The sequence below is a fragment of the Oculina patagonica genome, chromosome 4 (assembly GCF_052425735.1).
Source record: "Oculina patagonica isolate OP01 chromosome 4, crgOcupat, whole genome shotgun sequence".
In the NCBI taxonomy this organism is placed as follows: domain Eukaryota; kingdom Metazoa; phylum Cnidaria; class Anthozoa; order Scleractinia; family Oculinidae; genus Oculina; species Oculina patagonica.
In genome coordinates this window covers 63,557,149-63,577,818 of record NC_135761.1, presented here as the reverse complement: position 1 = coordinate 63,577,818, position 20,670 = coordinate 63,557,149, and the positions used below count along the sequence as shown (strand labels likewise).

Genomic DNA, 20,670 nt, shown 5'->3' with positions numbered 1-20,670 from the left:
TCGACATCTTCTCCCGGTTCTTGCTTTAGCTGGCGAAGAACATGCCTTTCGTACGCAGCATTTTCTTGCACTCGAAAATAAGCGTTCAGTGTTCGAACAGTTTGTAAATAAACATCATCATCTTGGCCTTCCGGAGCATTGATGATTGCCAGATTCTCGAAAATATCCTGCACGCCAGAACCAGTTCGATAGAGTAATTCGTTCCTCTTTCTCGCGGCGTTTTGAAGATTTGCTTTCCCTTCGGCAAAATATGTAAACCCTCGCAGCCAAACACGCCATCGCTCGCTCAATTCTGATTTCGAGCCCGAAATATCCATCGGTTGAATATTTGTCGCCGCCATACCACTAGAAAGGATTATTCTCGCAATCCTCGTCGCCAATGTAATGTCTGCACACCAGACAGGTCCTCGATGAAGGCGGATTCTCGCCAGGAAAACACATACACGTTTTCAAGCCGCCATCTTCCTTTATTGCACTACCCACAATGCCTTAGGGCTGGGCCTACACAGGCAACCCAGTTACAACACACTACAACGCATTTGTATTAAAGCTCGAAATTCGAAATGTATTGCTATTAAACAACATCAAAAGCTTCTTCAAGGCCAAGGGTCGCTCTTTTGAAAGGTGAGAACTCCAAAATAAAACACGCAATGCGATTGGTTAGATTACTTTGGCGGGTACGGTTCCTGAGATATATGAACCGAATGGTGATTGGCTGAAATGGTGGAAAGGAATGTTGTTCGAATGTGAGCAGCCGTTAGTGGGGAAGAATTTTGCGTGACGACACTAAGAACGGCTGCGAGGGAGACTAGAAAGGATGCGGATAACTCAGAAAATTATCATAATCAGGAATTGGTAGACAAGGCTTATAGTATATATGTCGCCTTCATTATTTGCTGCAATCGTTACGTTTGATTACAAAGTCTCTTTCAAGCGCTTTTGTCTTCCTTGCTCAGTGTGTTTTCAATGTAAAAGGGCAGCCCTTCGATTAATTTAAATATTTTGAAACGTAAACATTTTGTAACATTCTCATTATTCACTCATGCCACCCATTCCTTTTGGCACGAAAAAACCGTGGACGTTGTTACCATGGTAACACTTCCTCATCATACAAGACGACCCCCATCGCGTGACCCAAACTGAACTGATCACGCAATGCTATAAAAATTGCTTACAACTATACTGGATTGTCTTTTTCTCTTTGGAGCTCGCCTTGCAAAAAGTAAAACAGGGCGTAACAAATCGATATTTTCGATACTTGATGATCAAAAGGGATAGGAGTTGGTAAAAATCGATATAAATTAATCGATTCATATCGAAAATCAACAAGACGCCTAAAGCTTAATGCTTAAAACCGGGCGGTTGATGTTTAACTTCTTCATTAGACAAGTACAGCAAAAACTTTTAAAATACCATTTAATTTATATTGAGTAACACGCAAGTCTGTGGATTGCTTGTCCATGCTTGGACAAATTCCTGCTTAGGCTTTCAAATTTTTATTTTTCTTCCGAATACTGAATAACCTAGGTATTGAAAACGTTTTGTGTGCAATCTTGAATACACTATGAACTCAAACCAGTTAAATGGCAGTACAAATGATCTCCGACCGAAACAAACAAACAATTTCGTTAAAAACTAAAGGCCTGATTACATGAGCCGGGCTGGCTCGGTTTGCCGAGATCTCGGCACGTCTGTTAAACGCAACAAAAATCAACTTCGCGATTACATGACAACCGGGCCAGCCCGGTTAGCCGAGATCTCGGTATCGCGATGCCGGGATCTCGGCTAGCCGGGCTGAAATTTTCCATGTAATCGCGTTAACCGGGCCAGCCCGGCTAAGCGGGCCAGCATTAATTTTCTCTTCCGAGCACAATATCCGATGAAAAAATCAATGCTTCTCCTTCTAAATAGGATGTAGAGGTAACGTAACCCATCCAGCTGCATAAGTGCAAAAAATTAACCACCAAATTGCCGGAAAAAGGTGATTAAGATCATTCGTGCTCTGATCATTCATGCTATAACCGGGCTGAAAGTCATCTCGGCAAACCGGGCCAGCCCGGCTCATGTAATCAGGCCCTTAATTAAGGGCCTCTTCACATGAGCCCGGTTTACGAGCTGTCTCAGTTAACCAGGACGGATTTTGACCTCTGTTCATATGGAAAATTTTAGCCCGGTTATCGGGAATAAAATTCAAGAAACGAAGGCAAAATGGCGACACATAAAGTTGCATCTTTCGCGACTATCGTATTTTTATTGACCCATGTAACTTTATTAATAAAGCTAATTCGCATATTTCTGAAGTGGAAATAGATTCAAGGCAAAATTAAACCATTTGGACCACCCAATTACGAAAGGGAAGCTATTTTCTCAAAAAAAGTTGCGTCCCGGCGACCGGGCTGGAGCGTTCATATGGGAAAATATTCTTCCCGGTTGTCGAGATCTCGGTTGCAGAAACCGAGATATCGGTAACCGGGCTGGCCCACCTTCTCATATGAACACATTCAAAATTTTACAAGAAAATAGGAGTGAGCCGAGATCTCGGTAACTGGGCCAGCCCGGTCAACCGGGATCATATGAAGAGGCCCTAAGACGTGTTTTTACATGTAAACATTTCTAATGTACCACACCAAAAAAATGGGAATAAGAACAAGATAAGAAAGCTTTTCAGCTTTCAAACATGCAAGCTCTTCACGTCAATTTTGGGAAGCAGTCACGCAAACGCAAGTTCTTGATTGCGTGATTCATTGCAGGTCATTTCTCCATCGCCGTTCGGTTCCGACTGAAACTCAAAACCCTTGAATGAAAAACAAAAAATATATATTTTATATTCCTCGCTAAAAAGAGCGGAGTAACCAGAAAATTACAGTATTGGCTCCTGCTCGAATAAAACGAGTAACATAAATAATAAAAAAAAACCGAATAAAACGAGTCAAATATCAAGAATAACAGAAAAAATTCTGGGGTACAAAAGAAAATAAAAAGACTAAATCAAAGGCTCTTCGAGCAACCTCATGGTAATTCGATGGATGAAGTGCCGACCTCCGCATTTTTTCTAAATAAGTGTCCAATAAAGTAAAGCAATCTCACTTTGCTTTATTTTTCCACGTGAGTTGCGACATTGATGGCTCGTGCTTTCAGGGGTCGTAGCGCTATTCAGTTTTCACAACCAAAATATTTACCGGTTAGTGTATTACCTTTGATCCTTTTAAGCATTAAAGTGCCTATGAAGCAAAGATTAATTGACGCTTATTTGAAAGACTTTCACAAATAAAGAAGAATGGCGTTTACGGTTTTGAAAGATCTTCTTTCGTTTTGGAGATATTCGAGTTTTTGTGTTATGCAAATTAGGAAAGTGATGACGTCATAAATTGTTCCACTGAAAGAAATATCACAAAATCAAGGATCTTTGAAAATATAAAAGTGATATTTTTGAAACTTGACATCGGTAGTGACCTTCCTCAAAGGTGCAAAATGGCTCATACTATGATGTAACCATGGCAACACTTTTGGTTCCAGTCTCTTTCTGTCATAAACCAAATATCTCCATTTGCAACCCTTTAAAGTGGGACAGAGGGTCCGGCCTGGAACACACATGATGCCCATATTACCCTAACTCTCCTCATTAGCTTGTTGGAAGTAGATCATCTTTGGTTAAGCAAAAATTGGGGATGTCAGTATTAATTAAAATAGGTATTTGCAGCAAAACTGTTGCCATGGCAATGGCACGACGGGTGTCATTTTGTGTCTTTTGTGTTGTACATTAATGGTGCCAAGTTTGAAGAACACAGCACAATTATTCCAAGAGATATTCTTGATTCCGTGCTTCATCTTTTTTTGGAACAATTAATGACGTCATCACTTTCCTCATTTGCATAATGCAAAAACGTAAATATCTCTAAAACGAAAAAAGATATTGCAAAAATAAAAACGCCATTCTTCTTTATTTTCAAACTCCTTTTAAGTAAATTTGTTTTGTGAATATGTTTACTTTTCTGTCAGCACGTATAGCGTTATTTTTGAGCAGCGAAAAAAAATTGAGAGAAAAGATACGCCCGAGCACTTCGTGTATCTGCTCGAATCAAAAAGATGAAAAACGGATGACGTGACACGAGGTGACGTGACGCGAAACAAAAACGTGCCGTGGATGTTGTGTTGACTAAAACACGTCACAAGGCGAGCGTAATAATTTTAACAGTTTTTAAGCGTAACTATATGTAGTTCATTGGTGCTATCAGTAATGTCACAATCTCACTTAATTTGCCTTCGAATGTTTTCTTGCGTGAATGGGTCATTGATAGTTTTTTTCTTCAAATAAGCGTTCAATAATGTAACACAATCTCACTTTATTTCCCTGAGAATTTCCATGGGAATTGCGTCATTGATGGTTCGTGCTCTCAGGCTTCGTAGCGCGAATTCTATTTTATCACAAAAAATATTTAAGTGTAACCTTTGATCCTTTTTAGCATTAAGTAAATTTGTTTTGTGAATATTTTTACTTTTCTGCCAGCACGTATAGCGTTATTTTAAGCAGCCATTAAAATTTGAGAGAAAGATGCGCGTTTCTGCACGACTCAAAAAGATGAAGAACGGATGACGTGACACGAAGATGATGTGACGCGAAAAAAAAACGTGCATGAATGTTGTGTTTACTAAAACGCGTCTTTGAATGTTTTCTTACGTGAATGGGTAATTGATAGCCTATGCTCTGAGGCTTCGTTGAGCGAATTCTTTTCTCTTTTATCACCAGAGGATAAGTGGAAGTGATCCTCTTTCGATTTGTTTTGTGAAATTCAATTTAGTTCCCTGAAAGAGAGAGACCCTGGAACGAGGTTGAGATTTGATTGACATGTGCTGAATGCGTTTAAAGGACCTTTCTGTCAGCACGTTTCTCGTTTTAATGCTAAATTAATTGCGGTTTGATATCAGAATCGAGTGAGTGAGTGTTCGAGTGATAAAATGCGGCCCATAACATAACCTCATTACCATTCGGTAAAAAGGGCATGCATTAGACCACATGTATTAGATAACAGATGCTGTTAAAAATCCCAACTAAATGTGAAAAAAATATTCAAGATGAGGCGAAGAAACATTTGAATTGCATTAAAAATTTAGAATCCTTAAAAGCCGTGAAAATACTGATGCCGTGATAAAATTTAAATAATTATACGCGCCGAAGGGCAAGTTTTCATTTTTGCCTTCTATTATTTCACACGATGGCTTTACCGATTTACATTCCATTCAAGTTTGAAGAAATTATTATATTATTATTTTGCATTTCCATTTTGTTTTATGAGTTCTTGAAAAGTGTGCAAGTAAAGTTTTTACATCAAGAACAAAATAAGGTTCTTTTGTTGTGTAAACATTCAATTCGTCTGTGACACACGACTTTGTCGGCTCAACTGTACACGGATGGAAATAGACAAAATGGACACAATTCTTGCTAAATGAAAAAGCATCTTCAAAGTAGAGTCTGGAGCCGTTTTTAAATGCAGGAGCTTGCTGCAAAAACATTGCGTGACTGATGTAAAAAAAGCTTCGACCTCAGCGACCTGTCGAAACAATCACCGGTTATGCCGGTTTCGGACTCCAGTACTCGCTTGAGTCGAAAGCTTGAATAAAAACACAAAAATATATCTTTCACGTTTAACAGAAATCGGGGTATTAGATAAAATTTTAATTGCTCCTGCTGAGTAAATATCAAAAGTGTGGGATCTGAATCCTGGCCAAGAAAGCGGCCGAGTGAACTACTACGACAAATAACGCAAATATGTAAACATCAACATGGTGCCTCAATCTATAAATAGATGCCGTGTTCGTTTCAAAAGCCTAAAAAGGCAACTATTAAATACAAACGTGAAAAAATAAAAAAGAAACATGAACACGTTTTAGATGAAGTTTTATTCAAGATGGGGTCAAGAAACATTTTAAAAGGCAAAAAGATTTAGAAAATTTCAAAAACGTGAAATTTTGCATGCCGTGGTAGAATTTAATTACATGTATTAAATTACCCGCGCCAAGATTTCATTTTCATTTTGCAGACCATTTGTTTTACTTGCTGGCTTTGCGGATCCTCTCACAAATACCATCATAGTTCGTAGAAATACTATACATTACCATTTTGTTGACTGAAGTCTTGGGAAGTGTGTAAGTAAAGCTTTTACATCAAGAACAAAAATAAGATTATTTAGCAGTGCAAACATTCAATCGTCTCTGATACGCGACTTTGCCGGCTCAACTGTACACGGATGAAAATGGACACAATTTTTTCTATTAAATGAAGAGCATCTTCAAAGTATTCCGGCTCAAAAATTCTTTGGCTACCAGCCCTTTTTAAGCGATGACGTCAGGAAATTGCTTATTGTCATCGCACGATGGGCTCTTTTACTCTGTTAGGGCGATCGAACAGAAATCAAGTTTAACTTAACAAGAAATCGCCGCGTAGAATACAAAAGCAAAATACTCCCGTGCAGTCAGAATGGAACACTACAATGTATAAACGAAAGAGACTAATTTTATAATGTGGTATATATTAGATTTAGTAGACAGAAATTTCTAATTCTTATAAGTCTTATAATACAGGGCCGCTGTAAACAAGCAGAAACAAGAGACCGTTTGAACTTTCTCGCAGCTTAAAAGCTAACTCCCGCGTATCGCGCGTTTGTCGTTTATCGGATGTCACACACTACAATATAACGCAAACTACTGTGTCTACGAAGAAAATGTATTATTAACTTTGTATCCTTGGCCTGTAAATTAATAAATACTGTATTTATTTAAATTCCATCAGATCCTAGCTATGCTATTTAGACAATCACCAACATTGCAGTTCTTAGATTTAAAAAAAGAACACTGCAATTGGATAACAGTTTTCATCACGCACAAGGTGTCAGCTACTTTTATTTACGTTGAGTTTTTGACAAATTTCCTCAAAATTATGTGAAACGTCATCGCTTCTGCATGCACTGCATGCCGTTTATTTTAAAAGCAGTTATGCGTGAAGCTTGCTGCAAAATCATTGCGTGACAGACGTAGCAGTTTTCAAAAAAAAATAATAATTGCTTGGACGTGTCAAAAAAATCACCGGTTTCGCAAACCAGTACTCAAACGCTTGAATAACACAAAAATATATATTTCACGCTTAAGAGAATTGAGGGTATTAGATAAAATTTAAAATAGGAGAGTGATTTAATAGCTTCTGCCGAGTAAACATCAAGGGTGCGTGATTTGAATCCTGGCCAAGAAAGTGGCCGAGCGGGTCTGGAACGATTTACCGACAAGACTACTACTACTACTACGACGACGAAAAAATTCCGGGCGATTTATGAACCGGGCCGGCCCAGTCTCCCCGCCCGGTTAATAAAAATCGATTGGAAGATTCACTGTGATATACAGCTTTGTTTCATGTATCGAGTTGTGGATGTACGTGGAGTGTGGAGAGCACAAGAGAAATAAAAGCATTGTTCGAGGCGTAGTCGAGAGCAACTCTAGCCGCGTCTCAACAGCAAAAGGGACCGGAAAAGTTTCGGCTGAATATTTTCCGCAAGAATTTGTTACATTTAAACGCCAGATAAATTTTCAAAACGCGAAAACTCAGCTTCCTTCTTATTGTATTTTTAATTCTTTGTGAGACTAGAAAATCCACACCCATAGAAAACGGCTGGGAAAACCGTCACTAGCGTTCGCCAGTTTTGAGATGAACGAATATTTTTCTTGTACACGTCATTTCAAGGATCACTCTGGCGCTTTTAATTAAGCTCGCGTGGCCTGATTTGAGCGATTAGTCTCGATTTCGAATATGGAAATGAAACACGGGTATTAAAAGAGAATCCTGAGACTCGCGACATGATAAGTGCCTCAGTACCGTCAACCTAAAGGTTGTTGTTAAAAGATTCTTGTTTTATGCAATGAGTTGTGCAAGCCATCTTTTGTTTGCTGTTGTGTCGATCCAGATTGATTCATATTACTAAAAATGTTTGAAACACTTTCGTTTAAAAAATCTCGCAAGATAACTATCATTAATGCCTTTAAAACTTTCAAAACGTCGTCCAATTTTCACAACTTGTGAATTAACATTCATAGTCTTAAAAATTGTGTATCGTTTATTTGGTCGTTGATTCATTGTCAGTGTATATAATCTCAAGGGTTTCGTGATTAAAGGGAGTTAAAGTTATTATATAAAAGTATATTTAGAAATGTTAGAAGTAATACAATGTATCGAACATCATCAATATTAAAGTGTTCACTGAATGTCAAAGTTGTTTTAAAAAGAGAGTTCAGTATGAATTTCATTAGATAGCATTCCTCGTCTGAATCAGCGATGAAATTTCCACTTCTGAACTGTCCCCAATATAACCTTTTAATTTTTTGTTTTATTTTCGTTTATTTTTCATCGCTCTACATACAGGATACAACTCAGGAGTTGCAGTAAAATATTAACCCAGCATTCTAATTTTTAGTTAACATCCGAGATAACTTCTTAACTTTCACTTTTTATCATTAATTTTTTTGGACGTATTTAATCTGTTTAACATACACTCTGTTTGGCGTTTTGAAACGCCTGCGAGGGTAAATATCGAGGGGCGGTTTTTATTATTACGCCAAATTCATTCTCACAAGGTTTTCAGAATGATGATAATAATGCCGTGTTTGGAGTGTTTTGCAAAGCTCCAGAGCATGATACTAATTTAAACATCGCACATGCTCTGTCGTAAAAGACTTCCTTAATCAATATCAGCATATTCTGTTTCAGGAGTGCGGAAACTTTAATTTGAAGAAATAACACTCAGATTAAGTTCTTTTATCTTATTATAGTGGGTCCATCATGAAGTAGCGGATCCTGACTTGGTGGGCTCGAGATGTAAAATGTTTCTGACTAAAAAGGATTATTTTTTGCGCTCATTACACCTCACTTCTTGGTCGAAAGGATGGATGGTCTGTGGATTCGCCTCTGCTTCTAAATTAGGAAGAAAGATCGCAATAATAATAATAATAATAATAATAATAATTTTTTTTTTAAAAATAAAATAAAACTTTATTCAACACTCATAAAAATGACCTATGTACAATACTTCGTTAAAAAGAATTAAAAAAAAACGAAATAATAATAATTATTAATAATAATAATAATAATAATAATAATAATAATTATAATAAAAACTTTATTAACCAATTTCTAAAAGAATTACAATGATTTGACTATTCGAATAAGAACTTTATATATAAACATATTATTTACATAATAATAAAAACAGTGTCTTTAAAAATGTAGAAAAATAGTAAAAGCGACTTCGAGAGCAATAATAAAAGAAGAACTATATATTAAAAAAAAAAATATTCGATCTAAATTGCAATACGAGAATTCTCTACTTGAAAGTCCATATCATAATAATAATAATAATAATAATAATAATAATAATAATAATAATAATAATAATAATAATAATAATAATAATAATAATAGATGTCGACCACCACAAAACCAACCAGTGGCTGAAAAGCAGTGGACTGAAGGCAGAAACAGAAGGATTCATAATCGCAGCCCAAGACCAAAGCCTAGCTACCAGATCATACCACGCCAGAATTATCAAAGACGGTACTAGCCCCCTATGCAGGATGTGTAACAAATACGACGAAACAATCGACCATATCGTGTCTGGGTGCCCTGAACTTGCGAAAACAGAATATATCCACCGACACGATAAAGCAGCCGCGTATATACACCGGAAAGTCTGTCACAACTATAATATAGAGACATCAGAAAAGTGGTATGACCATGAACCGGAAACAGTTACAGAAAATGAGGATGTCACAATATTATGGGACATGCCCATACACACAGACAGGAAAATAACAGCCAACAGACCAGATATAGTGATTAAAGATCACAAAACGAAAACCTGTAAATTTATTGACATGGCAGTACCATCAGACAGAAACACCTCCGTGAAAGTCACTGAAAACTATCTAAATATAAGGACTTGGAAATCGAAACAGGCCGAATGTGGGGCATGAGAACGGAAACGATACCAGTTATCATTGGAGCACTTGGAGCTATCAAAAAGGGACTAGAGAGTTATATTGGAAGAATCCCCGGCCAAATAAGCATCAGTGAACTACAGAAGATAACCTTGCTGGGTACAGCGCATATTTTGAGGAGGGTGTTGTCAAGCTAAAAACTGACTACCCTTTAGTGCCCCAGGACCATGGTTTGGTCTCGGCGCTAAGTACTTTAAGCAAACATTACGTAAGGAACATAACAATAATAATAATAATAATAATAATAATAATAATAATAATAATAATAATAATAATAATAATAATAATAATAATAATAATAATAAACATTTTTATAGCGCCTATCCAGGTCTGATCTCGGCGCTTTACAAATCTATAAAAAATTCGTTAAAATTAGCTGAATAAATCTTAAAAATTAAAAATGTACATTAAAAGTAAGAAAAAGTAAAAATCGCTAAGAGTAATAAGTTTTTTTAAAAAGATAAGTTTTGAGTTTTGATTTAAAAGAACTTAAATTGTCACATGAGCGGATAAAAAGAGGTAGACTGTTCCAGAGTTCAGGCGACGAAACGGCAAAACCTCGAGATCCATACGACTTAAGGTGGAATTTGACAGGGTAAGGCGTGAAGAGTGTGATGATCGGAGGGTTCTAAAAAACCGTGTTTTTAGTATTAAAAAGTGTTTAAAATTTGAATTCTGTTAGATCAACTGTCAGAGTAGCTGTCTGATTGTATTAGAGTAACAGTTATATTAAGTGAACAACTGACAACAATTTCAACTAAATTAAAGCAAAGGTGCAATGATTTTGAAAAAACGAATAAAAGGAGCAAAAGATGGATTAAGTATTTATCTTTAATGATAAATGCTCCACAATGATTACACATCACATCAACAGACGTGTATTTTTTTTACTGTCGGAGCTGACATCTTCATGGAGGTTTACTCTAACATGACCGCGTAATTATCTTCACTGCGCCTTTCAAGTGAGCTTTAAAGTCGCTCCACTGAAACACGTTCCCCACCCCTGTCAGGCACGACTGAGACATGCGCATAATTTCTGTGTCGTTTATCGCGCGATCCCAGATGTTGAGACCTGTCATTTCACCAATGAAACTTTGATTGGCATCAAAGGTTCCTCCCACTGAGTCCTGCTCCTGTCCTAGTACCAGGGCTCCACCGCCACGGATCACATGGCCTGTGAAAATGTAAATAAAATTATGGTTTAATCAATGCGGTTTCTTATTTTTATAAAGTATAGAATAGAAATTGTAGTGGAATATCCAAAGGTGCCTCTTTATCCCCTTTTTTCAGTTACAGTTGGAATTTTAATTGCGTATCACAGTCAGTAGGTTATATTAAGTACTGTTCTTGTTCAGGAGTCATATTTGGTGTAAAATAAGTTGACTTTACCTGTTTTAAGACCTTTACCAGAAGCCGCAACCTTGCCATCTTTGAACAAGTTCCATGATCCACCTGTATTCTCCCATGTTACGCAGATGTGGTGCCACTTTCCATCGTTTGCAGATACTTTAGTATAGCCACTAAAGAGAACAACAAAGAGTAAGTTTCACTTCTTCTAGCCTTGTTTCGGTTTTATTCCTTATTTCAGCTGTTAGATAGTTGTGTCTTTTCCGGCACTGATGTAAATTACGTCTGCATATAAAAAAATATAAAGGATTACAACTAAAAAATTGTGCTTAGCACTTTTGTAATTCTAACATGATGTAGGCCCTCTTTTAAGCCTCTGTTATTCTCATGGGAAGTTTGTTCTAAAGAAAGGCACCGAGAATTGCTTTTTGATCCTAATTTTTCGTTGCCAAGTCACCCAGATTCTATACTAATCAGTTGTAGAGGCAACCATGTTTATAGTTTGTTTTTAAAAATATATTTTTCAGTTTTGATTATCAGTAAAATGAGTTACCTTAATATAGAAAATTAACGCTCCATGAAATTAACACGAATTCTCAAAAATTCGCGTTGTTTAATTTCCAAGACCTTAATATAATTCCAAATACAGGATACTGTCCGAACACATGTAGAAACTAGGAAACAATAGCCTTCTCTCAGCACAATCATTTAATAATAATAATAATAATAATAATAACTTTATTATTTCTATAGCGCAAAAATCCATGCATATATGATCTAATGCGCTTTACAACAAAAATTTACTTATAAAATTATTCATATCTATGTTAATCTATGTTAAAAACACTAAGAACACAAATTATATGCTAATTTAAAAAAATGAGTTTTTAGCTGTGACTTAAAACTTTTTAAATTGTCCAAAGCTCTCAGATCATCTGGGAGGGCGTTCCACAAAGTTGGTGCAGCGGCAAGGAAGGCCCTGTCTCCTGTTGTCTTCTTCATTTTGCATGGCTGATCGAGCAGAAAGTGCTTTGTATTTGAACGAAGCATATAGGTTGACCTTGGCTTTTATAATGTTAAAGCCTTAAAGATGTGTCATCTGCAATAATTTCAGTTCATTCTTGCTTTCAGAAAAGTGTTTCTCGACATTTGTTTTTTTTCGGAATACAACCAAAATATCTTTAAAGACGCCCGTAACTCGCGTTAATTTTCTTCATTTTAAAATTTACCCCATTTGCGTGGCAAATGTAGGCAATTAGTTTGCACACTACAAAATGTCTTGTTAAAAATATATTTACTGGAAAATTTTGATGATATTTTGATGGATTTTCTTTAAGTCGAGGAAATTTAATGATCATTAGCCTGCTTCAAAATAAAAGGAAGTGTTGAAACGTTTTAATCCATTTCCAGACTTATACGTGCGATTCGGTTTTAAAAAAATCATTTATATAACAGATACTGAGATTTACCTACGAAAAAAAAGAAAGCGTACAAATGAAACGTAAAATGCATTAACCAGTAGGAAACGTGAACATTGAAAACTCACAAGTGAACAAAATGTCGTTCGTCCAATCACAAACGCGAACGACGAAAACTCACTAGTAAACAAAAACGTAGCCAGCGTAGCTTGGCGTTCTAGTCAGTCAGGGAGAGCGAGAAATCGCGCGAGCGAGCAAAGCGACGGTGGAAGGCAGAAGGAAAGAAAGAACGCGTTCCTTCTCTCCCGCCGTCGCTTTGTCGCGCGCGCGATTTCTCGCTCTCCCTGACTGACTAGAACGCCAAGCTACGCTGACAAAAACGTATCGCCATTTTGATACTCATCGAAAACATCGGCGACATGGCGGAGACACGTTCAAGGTTTGTGTCTTTAAACGGCTCCATTTAGTCTTTTAATATTGCAGAACAGGAAAATCAAAACACTATAAAGAAAACTAAACAAGGCGGCCTTGTTGACAGCGTTTCTTCAAACAAAAGGATAAGCACGAAGCGAGATAGCTGAAATTCCTCCTGCGAAGTTTAATAAACCTTTGAGTGAATTCGCACAAAAGAAGAACAAAAATACGAGGGGATCTTCACTCCGAGGGATTGTAGCGGTTTTGATTCAGATGATGACTAAGACACTGCAGGTTTGGCCTTGGTTTTTGAACTGTTTTCCTGACTTATTAACTCGTGAATAAAACTCGTACGCGCGCATTTTCCATGGAGTAATCTTTAAATTCTGACTTACTCTGATAGAGTGTGACTGGATAATGTTTGAGCAAAAATAATAAAACGACAAGATGTTTTGCATGGTTTGAATCAGAATGAAATGTAAGCTTCCAGTAACTTCAAAAAGTAAGTACCTGTGAGAGGCTCCTACCCAAAACCATAAGTTTCTGTAGTCTATCAGGATCAGTTCGTTGTATGACCCAGACACAGCATAGCTCAGCGGTGTTCCTTCATTTCCTGTATCATTGGTCTTCATCCACACACAAACTGTCACGGCTGTGAGGCTTGGCATGCCACGTGTCATGACGTAATCACTGGTTCCTTTTCGCGGGAACAGCAGAGCGTAATTACCTGCCGCGACTGAAGTGAAAAAAGAAAGAGGGCAATCTCATTTTTTACATAAACTGTCAGTGTTGTTCATTTTAGCAAATAACATTAAATTGAATTCAGTATCCGGAGTGGTTGAAGCTGCATTCATGATCTTTTACTTGTTGTCCTAGTTTTACAAGTAAGTTTGGCTGCATGAGGGATACTTGGAGTCCTGCGGCACATGTGATTGCTACAAAAAATGGTGGATCTTCAGAGAAGTCAGACTCTATGTGTACCTTGATTTCGTTCCAGAGTTGTTAATCTCTGAGTCAGCGTTTGTACCTGCACAGACATCGCTGCATTCGACTTGTTCAGCAAATTTAACTTCTTTTCAATACGTTCGTCCAGTGATTCAACTGTTTTGGATAGCGTTTGAATGGTTTCGTTCATAGCATCCAGCCTTCCTGTTTATCAGAGTGAAAATATGTAAAAATTGAAAAAGTCGTTGGCAACTATGAAAAATGCAAAATTTTATGTTGCTGAATTTTAAACATAATATCATTTTTCCATTTTTAAGTGCTGCTATGATCAGCTTTTCACCCCTTGCAATTTTAGGCGTTTTATAGAGTATTTAACGAAGTATTCAAAATGTTGTTTTCCGTTTTCACATATCTTTTTTACTGCGGGGATATAAAAGCTTAAAAACATCATAAAATATGCAAATTAAGGGACTGTTGACGTCATCTACTTAACCCAACTTTATGTCAAGTACAAAAAATTAAGTTTCTTGGTAATTTTTCTGCAGAGACCAATGAATCTTGGCAGACTTATAGTTCTACAGGTGACACACATACAGTTGTAATAAAATTATGTTACCATAGCAACCAACTCTTTTCTTGTCCCCACCGATTTGTTGTTAATTTTTTAGAATTTTTAGTTCCGAAAATTGAAACCCGTGCAAGACGTTTGACTAATATATTGCCAGATCACACATTTAAAGTATAATTGACAAATATCCAAAATTAATGTCAGAATTGGCCAGGAAAGCTTTTAGCATTGGGGGATCTGGAACCTAGTATGTTGCCATCGTAACCAAATTATTAAGTTCGTATTGTGAAACACAGCTGGAAGAGTGTTACTGCAAATAAGCAGAAACTTCCGTCACAAATTGGCTGAGAAATCACTTTCTTCATATTTGTTCAGAATTTGGTCGTCATTGCCTTGCTAATTTACATATTCAGGAGCCAATTACCCGGAGGGTGCAACTTCTATACTGCGTCTGTGAAACAGCATTTCTACAAGTAAAGTTACCTGGTCAACTTGAGAAATTAATATAGCGGATACATGGAAGGAAACTTTTTCGGAGTGTTTTGACAGCATTTCAAGAGATGATTTGAGTATTTCCTCGCAAAGTAGCAGCTGTCTCAATCGGAAGCAGTAATTTTTTCGCGGGAAAGGCTTAGCTAAAAATAACTTAACTTGTGAAAACGCCGTTGCACAAATACATGGAAGTTGCACACTCCGGGTAATGGGCTCCTGACATATTTTAAAACTTGAAAGAAAAGAGATATTGAAAAACAGTAAACCACTTTTTTCTTCTCATATAGATTACTTGTTAAAAGTTTAAAACGGCTACGAAGGGAAAGATGCGAATTTCAGCATAGTAGCACTTTCACATTTTTGAGAGCAAACATGTGGTACCTTTTGTTTCCATAGCTGTCTGTAACTTCTGAGACATCACTTGTATTTGCAAGGCGAGCGCTGCGTTCGACTCGTTCACCAAATCCAATTTCTTTTCGAGTTTTTGCTCCAGGGACTCAACCGTTTTGCAGCAATTATTAACGGTTTCGTTTATCGCATCCAGGTTTTCACGGGGTAGGATCTTTTCATCCAAGGCTTGCAGTTTTCTGGCCAAATCTTCATCTTTCGCGCTTAACGACTGTAATTTGCTTTTAATTTCAGCGAGCGCGATCTTCGTTTCTTGGGCCGTGGACACAACAACCTCGTTATGGTCTCCAGTGATGAATATTTTCCCATCCGCGGTAGTTTTGTTAACTGGAGTTGACGAAACAACTTGGGATACAGCCACAAGAACCAGGGACAGAGAAAAACACATCAAATTTGTAGCGAACATGTTGATGGAGCGAAGCCTATTGGTAAGATCTTGGTCAATGATAGAAAATGTCATTAATTGCAAAGTATATTACAGTAAAAACAGCAGAGTAACAACTTTTTTCAAAAATGAAACAACAGTTTTAAATTTACAAGCCATGCTTCGATATTCATACGTCATCCAGTCTTCAGTTGCAAATAATCGTTGTACACTTGAATTTTTACTGTTAATAACTTGAAAGAAACAACAGTTTTCAATTTACAAAACATGTTTCGACATTCTTATGTCACCTTAAGTTGCGGATGAACTTGAACGTTTTAAAGCGTAACTTTGTAACGTACTTTTATACGAAAATTAAAATGTACAACAGTTGAGGCTCATTTGCTTCTGAAGCTGACATGAGAATGTCGAAACATGTTTTGTAAAATTGAAAACTGTTGTTTCTTTATTGATAGTTATCATCACTGCTGTTTTTATTTCCGTTTGAAAATTTTCACTGTATAAATAGTACGATATAAAATAACGTCATTAATCTTACGTAACAATTTGAATTTAAAAAATACACTGGACGCAAGGAATAGTGCTCGCACTCATAGATAAAGTAGCTTAGAAACAACAGAATTAAATCAGCAACCGCATAAATAAAAACAAACCAAAGTTAGAAACCAACAGACCCTGTCCACTATAAGATCAACAACACTTGGGTTCGTTTCCATGAAGACATTAAGAGGTTAGCCTTTCGATTCAACATCAAAAGTCCGCGTATGTCTTCGCAGCTCAAAAACCCGACAACAAAAAATATTCACCATAATATATATCATGGTATTTACGAGTATATATTTACTTAAAATTACTAAATGGTGGTCACCCAACTAGTTTAGTTTTTTAGTTATTTTGGGTGACCAGCAACTGTATGTATTTTTAATTTATTTATTGTTTGTAATTTTACAGTTCAAATAAACCTTGTTGTTGTTGTATAAAAATGCCTAGCCGGAGTCTGGAGTCGACAGAAATCATAACAAGAAATAGTTTTCACTACAGTTACAGCCTTGTGTAATGAAATTAAATAAAAAATTGATGAAATAAACAAAAATTAACGCGACTCTGAATTAACGCGAATGTTTGAAATTCGCGTTAATTTGCTGCGGCGTTAATTTCCTATAATAAGGTATTTAGCCTTGGACACTTGGCTGAATTCAAAAATTCTTTGTTGAGTTTGTTCCTGTGCTGCTTAAAACTATACTGCCAACGCGAAAGAATTTCCTCTGACGTTGAAATTATGCTCTTTATAAAAATGTAAATAGTTAACGATCAGATGTTACAACATATGTAGCTGCTGCTAAACTTTCCACTCTCTTGCATTCGACGTCATAAACTTTCCACGGCAGATCTCGACATCATGGTCGGTGTTAATGATCAGATACTCCAACTAAAGTCACTTCTATTCTATTAAGCTGTAATGTATGAAGGAAAACAGTAGTTGTTGCTTCAAACTCCGAAGCGAACGAACTAACGAGACCACCGTGTGCGTCTGGTTTTGTGAAATCGGGATTACTTCCTTTACTATCATTTATTATATACGTACTGAGATTTACCCACTGAAAAGTTCGCAAACCGATGTAAACCAATCAAATGGCGGGTATCGCTTTTTACACGTATGTCCAATCAGAAGCCGCGTATCATTTTGACGTGTGACAAAAGTAAAAAAAAGCTAAGAAAATCAATGGCTTGTGTGCACGAATCAGCCTCGAATGAAAACGTTCAACTTGACACGTCTTAGTGAGACGTATTAAGTTGAACGTTATTATCATTCATGGCTGATTCGTGCACACAAGCCATTAATTTTCTTAGCTTAGCTTAAAAGACTTAAAAAAGCTAAGTTTTTTACTATTGTAATTCCAACGTTTACCTAAAAAAAACAGACGTGAAAAGCTCACGGTTCTTAGGCAGAACAATACGTCGAAGGTCTGGAGAACAAGAACACAAGAAAAGCAAAGCTGCTAAATGAATATTTCCGAGAAGCAGAAAACAAGACGAGCGAAAGTGCAAAATAGGTTCATAAGAACTGGACAAGTATCTCCCTGGTTATCCGCTTCGTTAGCTTCAACTGACTTGAACAATCAAAACCGAAAAAGAACCGAAGACTTTGAAGTGCGTTATAGTCTTTATACGCTGTTTACTAAAATAACTTGTTTGGACTGTTGGAGTATCTTCAACTAAAGGAGTATCTTCAACATGAAAAGTGCTTTGAACGGTATTTACCACGCACTTTCCACGAAGTATTCTCTCTCTCTATATATATTTCTTTTATCATTTCTTTTTTTTTAATTCCCCATATATATACAGTGGGAACTTCAATGATGCCTCCTCGCAAAGGCCTACATTTTTGGGGGCAATAATTTTATCTACTGATAGCCTCTGAGCAGATCTTAACAGTCTTAATTTTGCATTTCGGAGTTTTGAAGTTAAAGCTTTAGAATCATTCACTTGAAGGCTGCCCATGTTTCCAGCACCACTCACTATCGCACTTGCAAAAAACGGCTACAATTGCCGAGTCAGAAACTGAGTCAGATTGCCGAGTCAAAAAACTGAGTCACTTTTTTCAACTGAGTCAGAAAGTGTTCAATAAAATTGAACACTTTCTGACTCAGCGAGAATGATTTAAGAATAGAAGTTTCTGTTGCTAGTACTTTGCCTTAGTACAGTAAACGCTTTTTGATACGGTTTTCGTATCTCCTAAGCTTTGTTATTAAATCCCTCATAATATTTTTTTAAAAAAGAAACTAATAAATAATTAGAAACATACTTCATAAAGTAATTATTAAGTGAATTTTACTTTTGCAATAAAATGTGTTCTCATAAACCGAAATAAGGTTGGGTTCTACGAATAAAAGGTTATAAATTGCGTCTAATTGAAGAACAATAACAATTGTTAATTTACACGTTCAGCAAAACAAAAAAATGCTTCGTTTTAGTAGCCAACAGCAACAACAAGCGAAGGAAATAGTTTGAGGGGATCGGACATACTACTTGAAGCCAAGTTAGCAATAATGCAACTTTACCTGAATGGTATTTGTCCTGCCTGAACTTTTCAACAGCTCAAGAGACTGTTCAGTTGATGTTCCTCATTCATGCTTAAGGGCATACAGTTAACTACCCGATTGGTTTGCATGCCAAATATTGATTGTAAATAATAATAGCTGTCGAATCATACGAGAGCATTGATTAATGAGTTAGGAGATTTCAAAGCAGCAGCTGTAAAATCAAGTCGTCACGAGCTCTTATTTCCACTGTTGTGTCATGTGTATCATTAATTTCCAACAACCTTTTTATTAAGCCAATCCGAAACAAGCTGTATTAGCATTCACATTATATCTGACTTTAGTTTACAGTTGCCTCCTGCGACCATGAACCTTTTGAACAAGAAATTAAACTAGATATGTAGATAATCGTAGAAATTGACAATCCGACATTATGTTTTCTTAAGAGTTCACATTAAGATTCACGTTCGGCTGTTGTTTTCTCAGTTGTTTCGTGGTATCGAAAACCTTTTAACAAGCTTTTAGATGTGAGGATAATCGTGACAAACTGACAAACAAACTTAATTGTGTAAGATTTACGTTCGGCTGTTGTTTCCACAGTTGTTTCTTGTTATCGAAAACCTTTTAACAAGCTTTTAGATGTGAGGGGACTGAGGATAATCGTGAGAGACTGACAACCGAACATAACTGTTTTATCATTCACATTCAGTCGTTGTTACCACGTTTGTTTCGTGTTATCATAAACCTCTTAAGGTATGAATGAATATAATCTCGATAGACTGACAGTCTAACATAACTGTTGCAAATGACTACAAAAACGTGCTAGCTACAATCATACAGGAGTCTTAAGTCATTCGCGATACCGCTGACTAACAGTGTATGCATGTCGGTGACAATATATATATATGTTATTGACCAAGCGTGAGGTCAAGATGGCAGGATATTGGCCAAGTTCTTTTTTCGAGACGTAGTCAATGGCGCACGCTAAAATCATTTCATTGGTTTAAAAGTTTAACGAGTGACTGTCAAATTCTTGAATGAATCAAAACGAAGTAAAACAACCGGACAACAGCGAAATTCACCTCTTTTTAACCCTCAAAAGGATATTGAAATGACTCAAATTGCAAATCGACGTTGAGTTTGAAGCCTTAAAACAAGAATGTCCATTCCATCTGGCCGCCAGCTTTTGATTATTGGACGTTTTGCAGAGTATTTGCTCGCTTCTGGCGCTTTAGCGGTGCAAACCTGCCGTCACGATGACACGAGCTGAATATTGAAATTGTGATTGTTGAAAGCGTTTGGGACTTACAAATTCACGGGAAAAGCTTGAACTTTCCTACATCATTGATTTAAATGTTTGACCCGAACTTATTCGACGTGAGCGTTGGGGGACTCTGTAAAGTGAAGAAACGGACGGCGGATGCGGACGGCGGACGGCGGACGGCGGACTGCAGACGACGAAAAAAATTAAAAAATTAGAATAAATTTTAAAAGATAAAAATGGTAATAATATAAAAAATAATCACTAAAATGAAATAAATAATATATTAAAAATCACATTACTAAAAGTCGAAGCATCTTCGGATCACTGTGCTAGAAACTCGTCGAAAAATGCTT

The 20,670-nt window shown here is 36.7% G+C and overlaps 2 protein-coding genes and 1 pseudogene across 2 annotated transcripts in view; 2 read left to right on the top strand and 1 right to left on the bottom strand.

Annotated features, from left to right (window-relative positions):
• Positions 1-20,670, top strand: part of LOC144651064 (A-type voltage-gated potassium channel KCND3-like) — a 95,885-nt gene that overhangs the window by 41,510 nt on the left and 33,705 nt on the right. The gene's annotated exons all lie outside the window — the stretch shown is intronic.
• LOC144648969 (uncharacterized) lies at positions 9,481-10,572 on the top strand (annotated as a pseudogene).
• Positions 10,871-19,153, bottom strand: LOC144651073 (neuronal pentraxin-2-like). Its single transcript, XM_078510944.1, has 6 exons — positions 19,075-19,153; positions 15,601-16,062; positions 14,196-14,363; positions 13,725-13,941; positions 11,425-11,555; positions 10,871-11,209 (listed from the first exon to the last, which is right to left on the bottom strand). Exons 2-6 carry the CDS (start codon positions 16,031-16,033, stop codon positions 10,959-10,961), a joined length of 1,200 nt encoding a protein of 399 aa, XP_078367070.1. The 5' UTR covers positions 16,034-16,062; positions 19,075-19,153; the 3' UTR covers positions 10,871-10,958.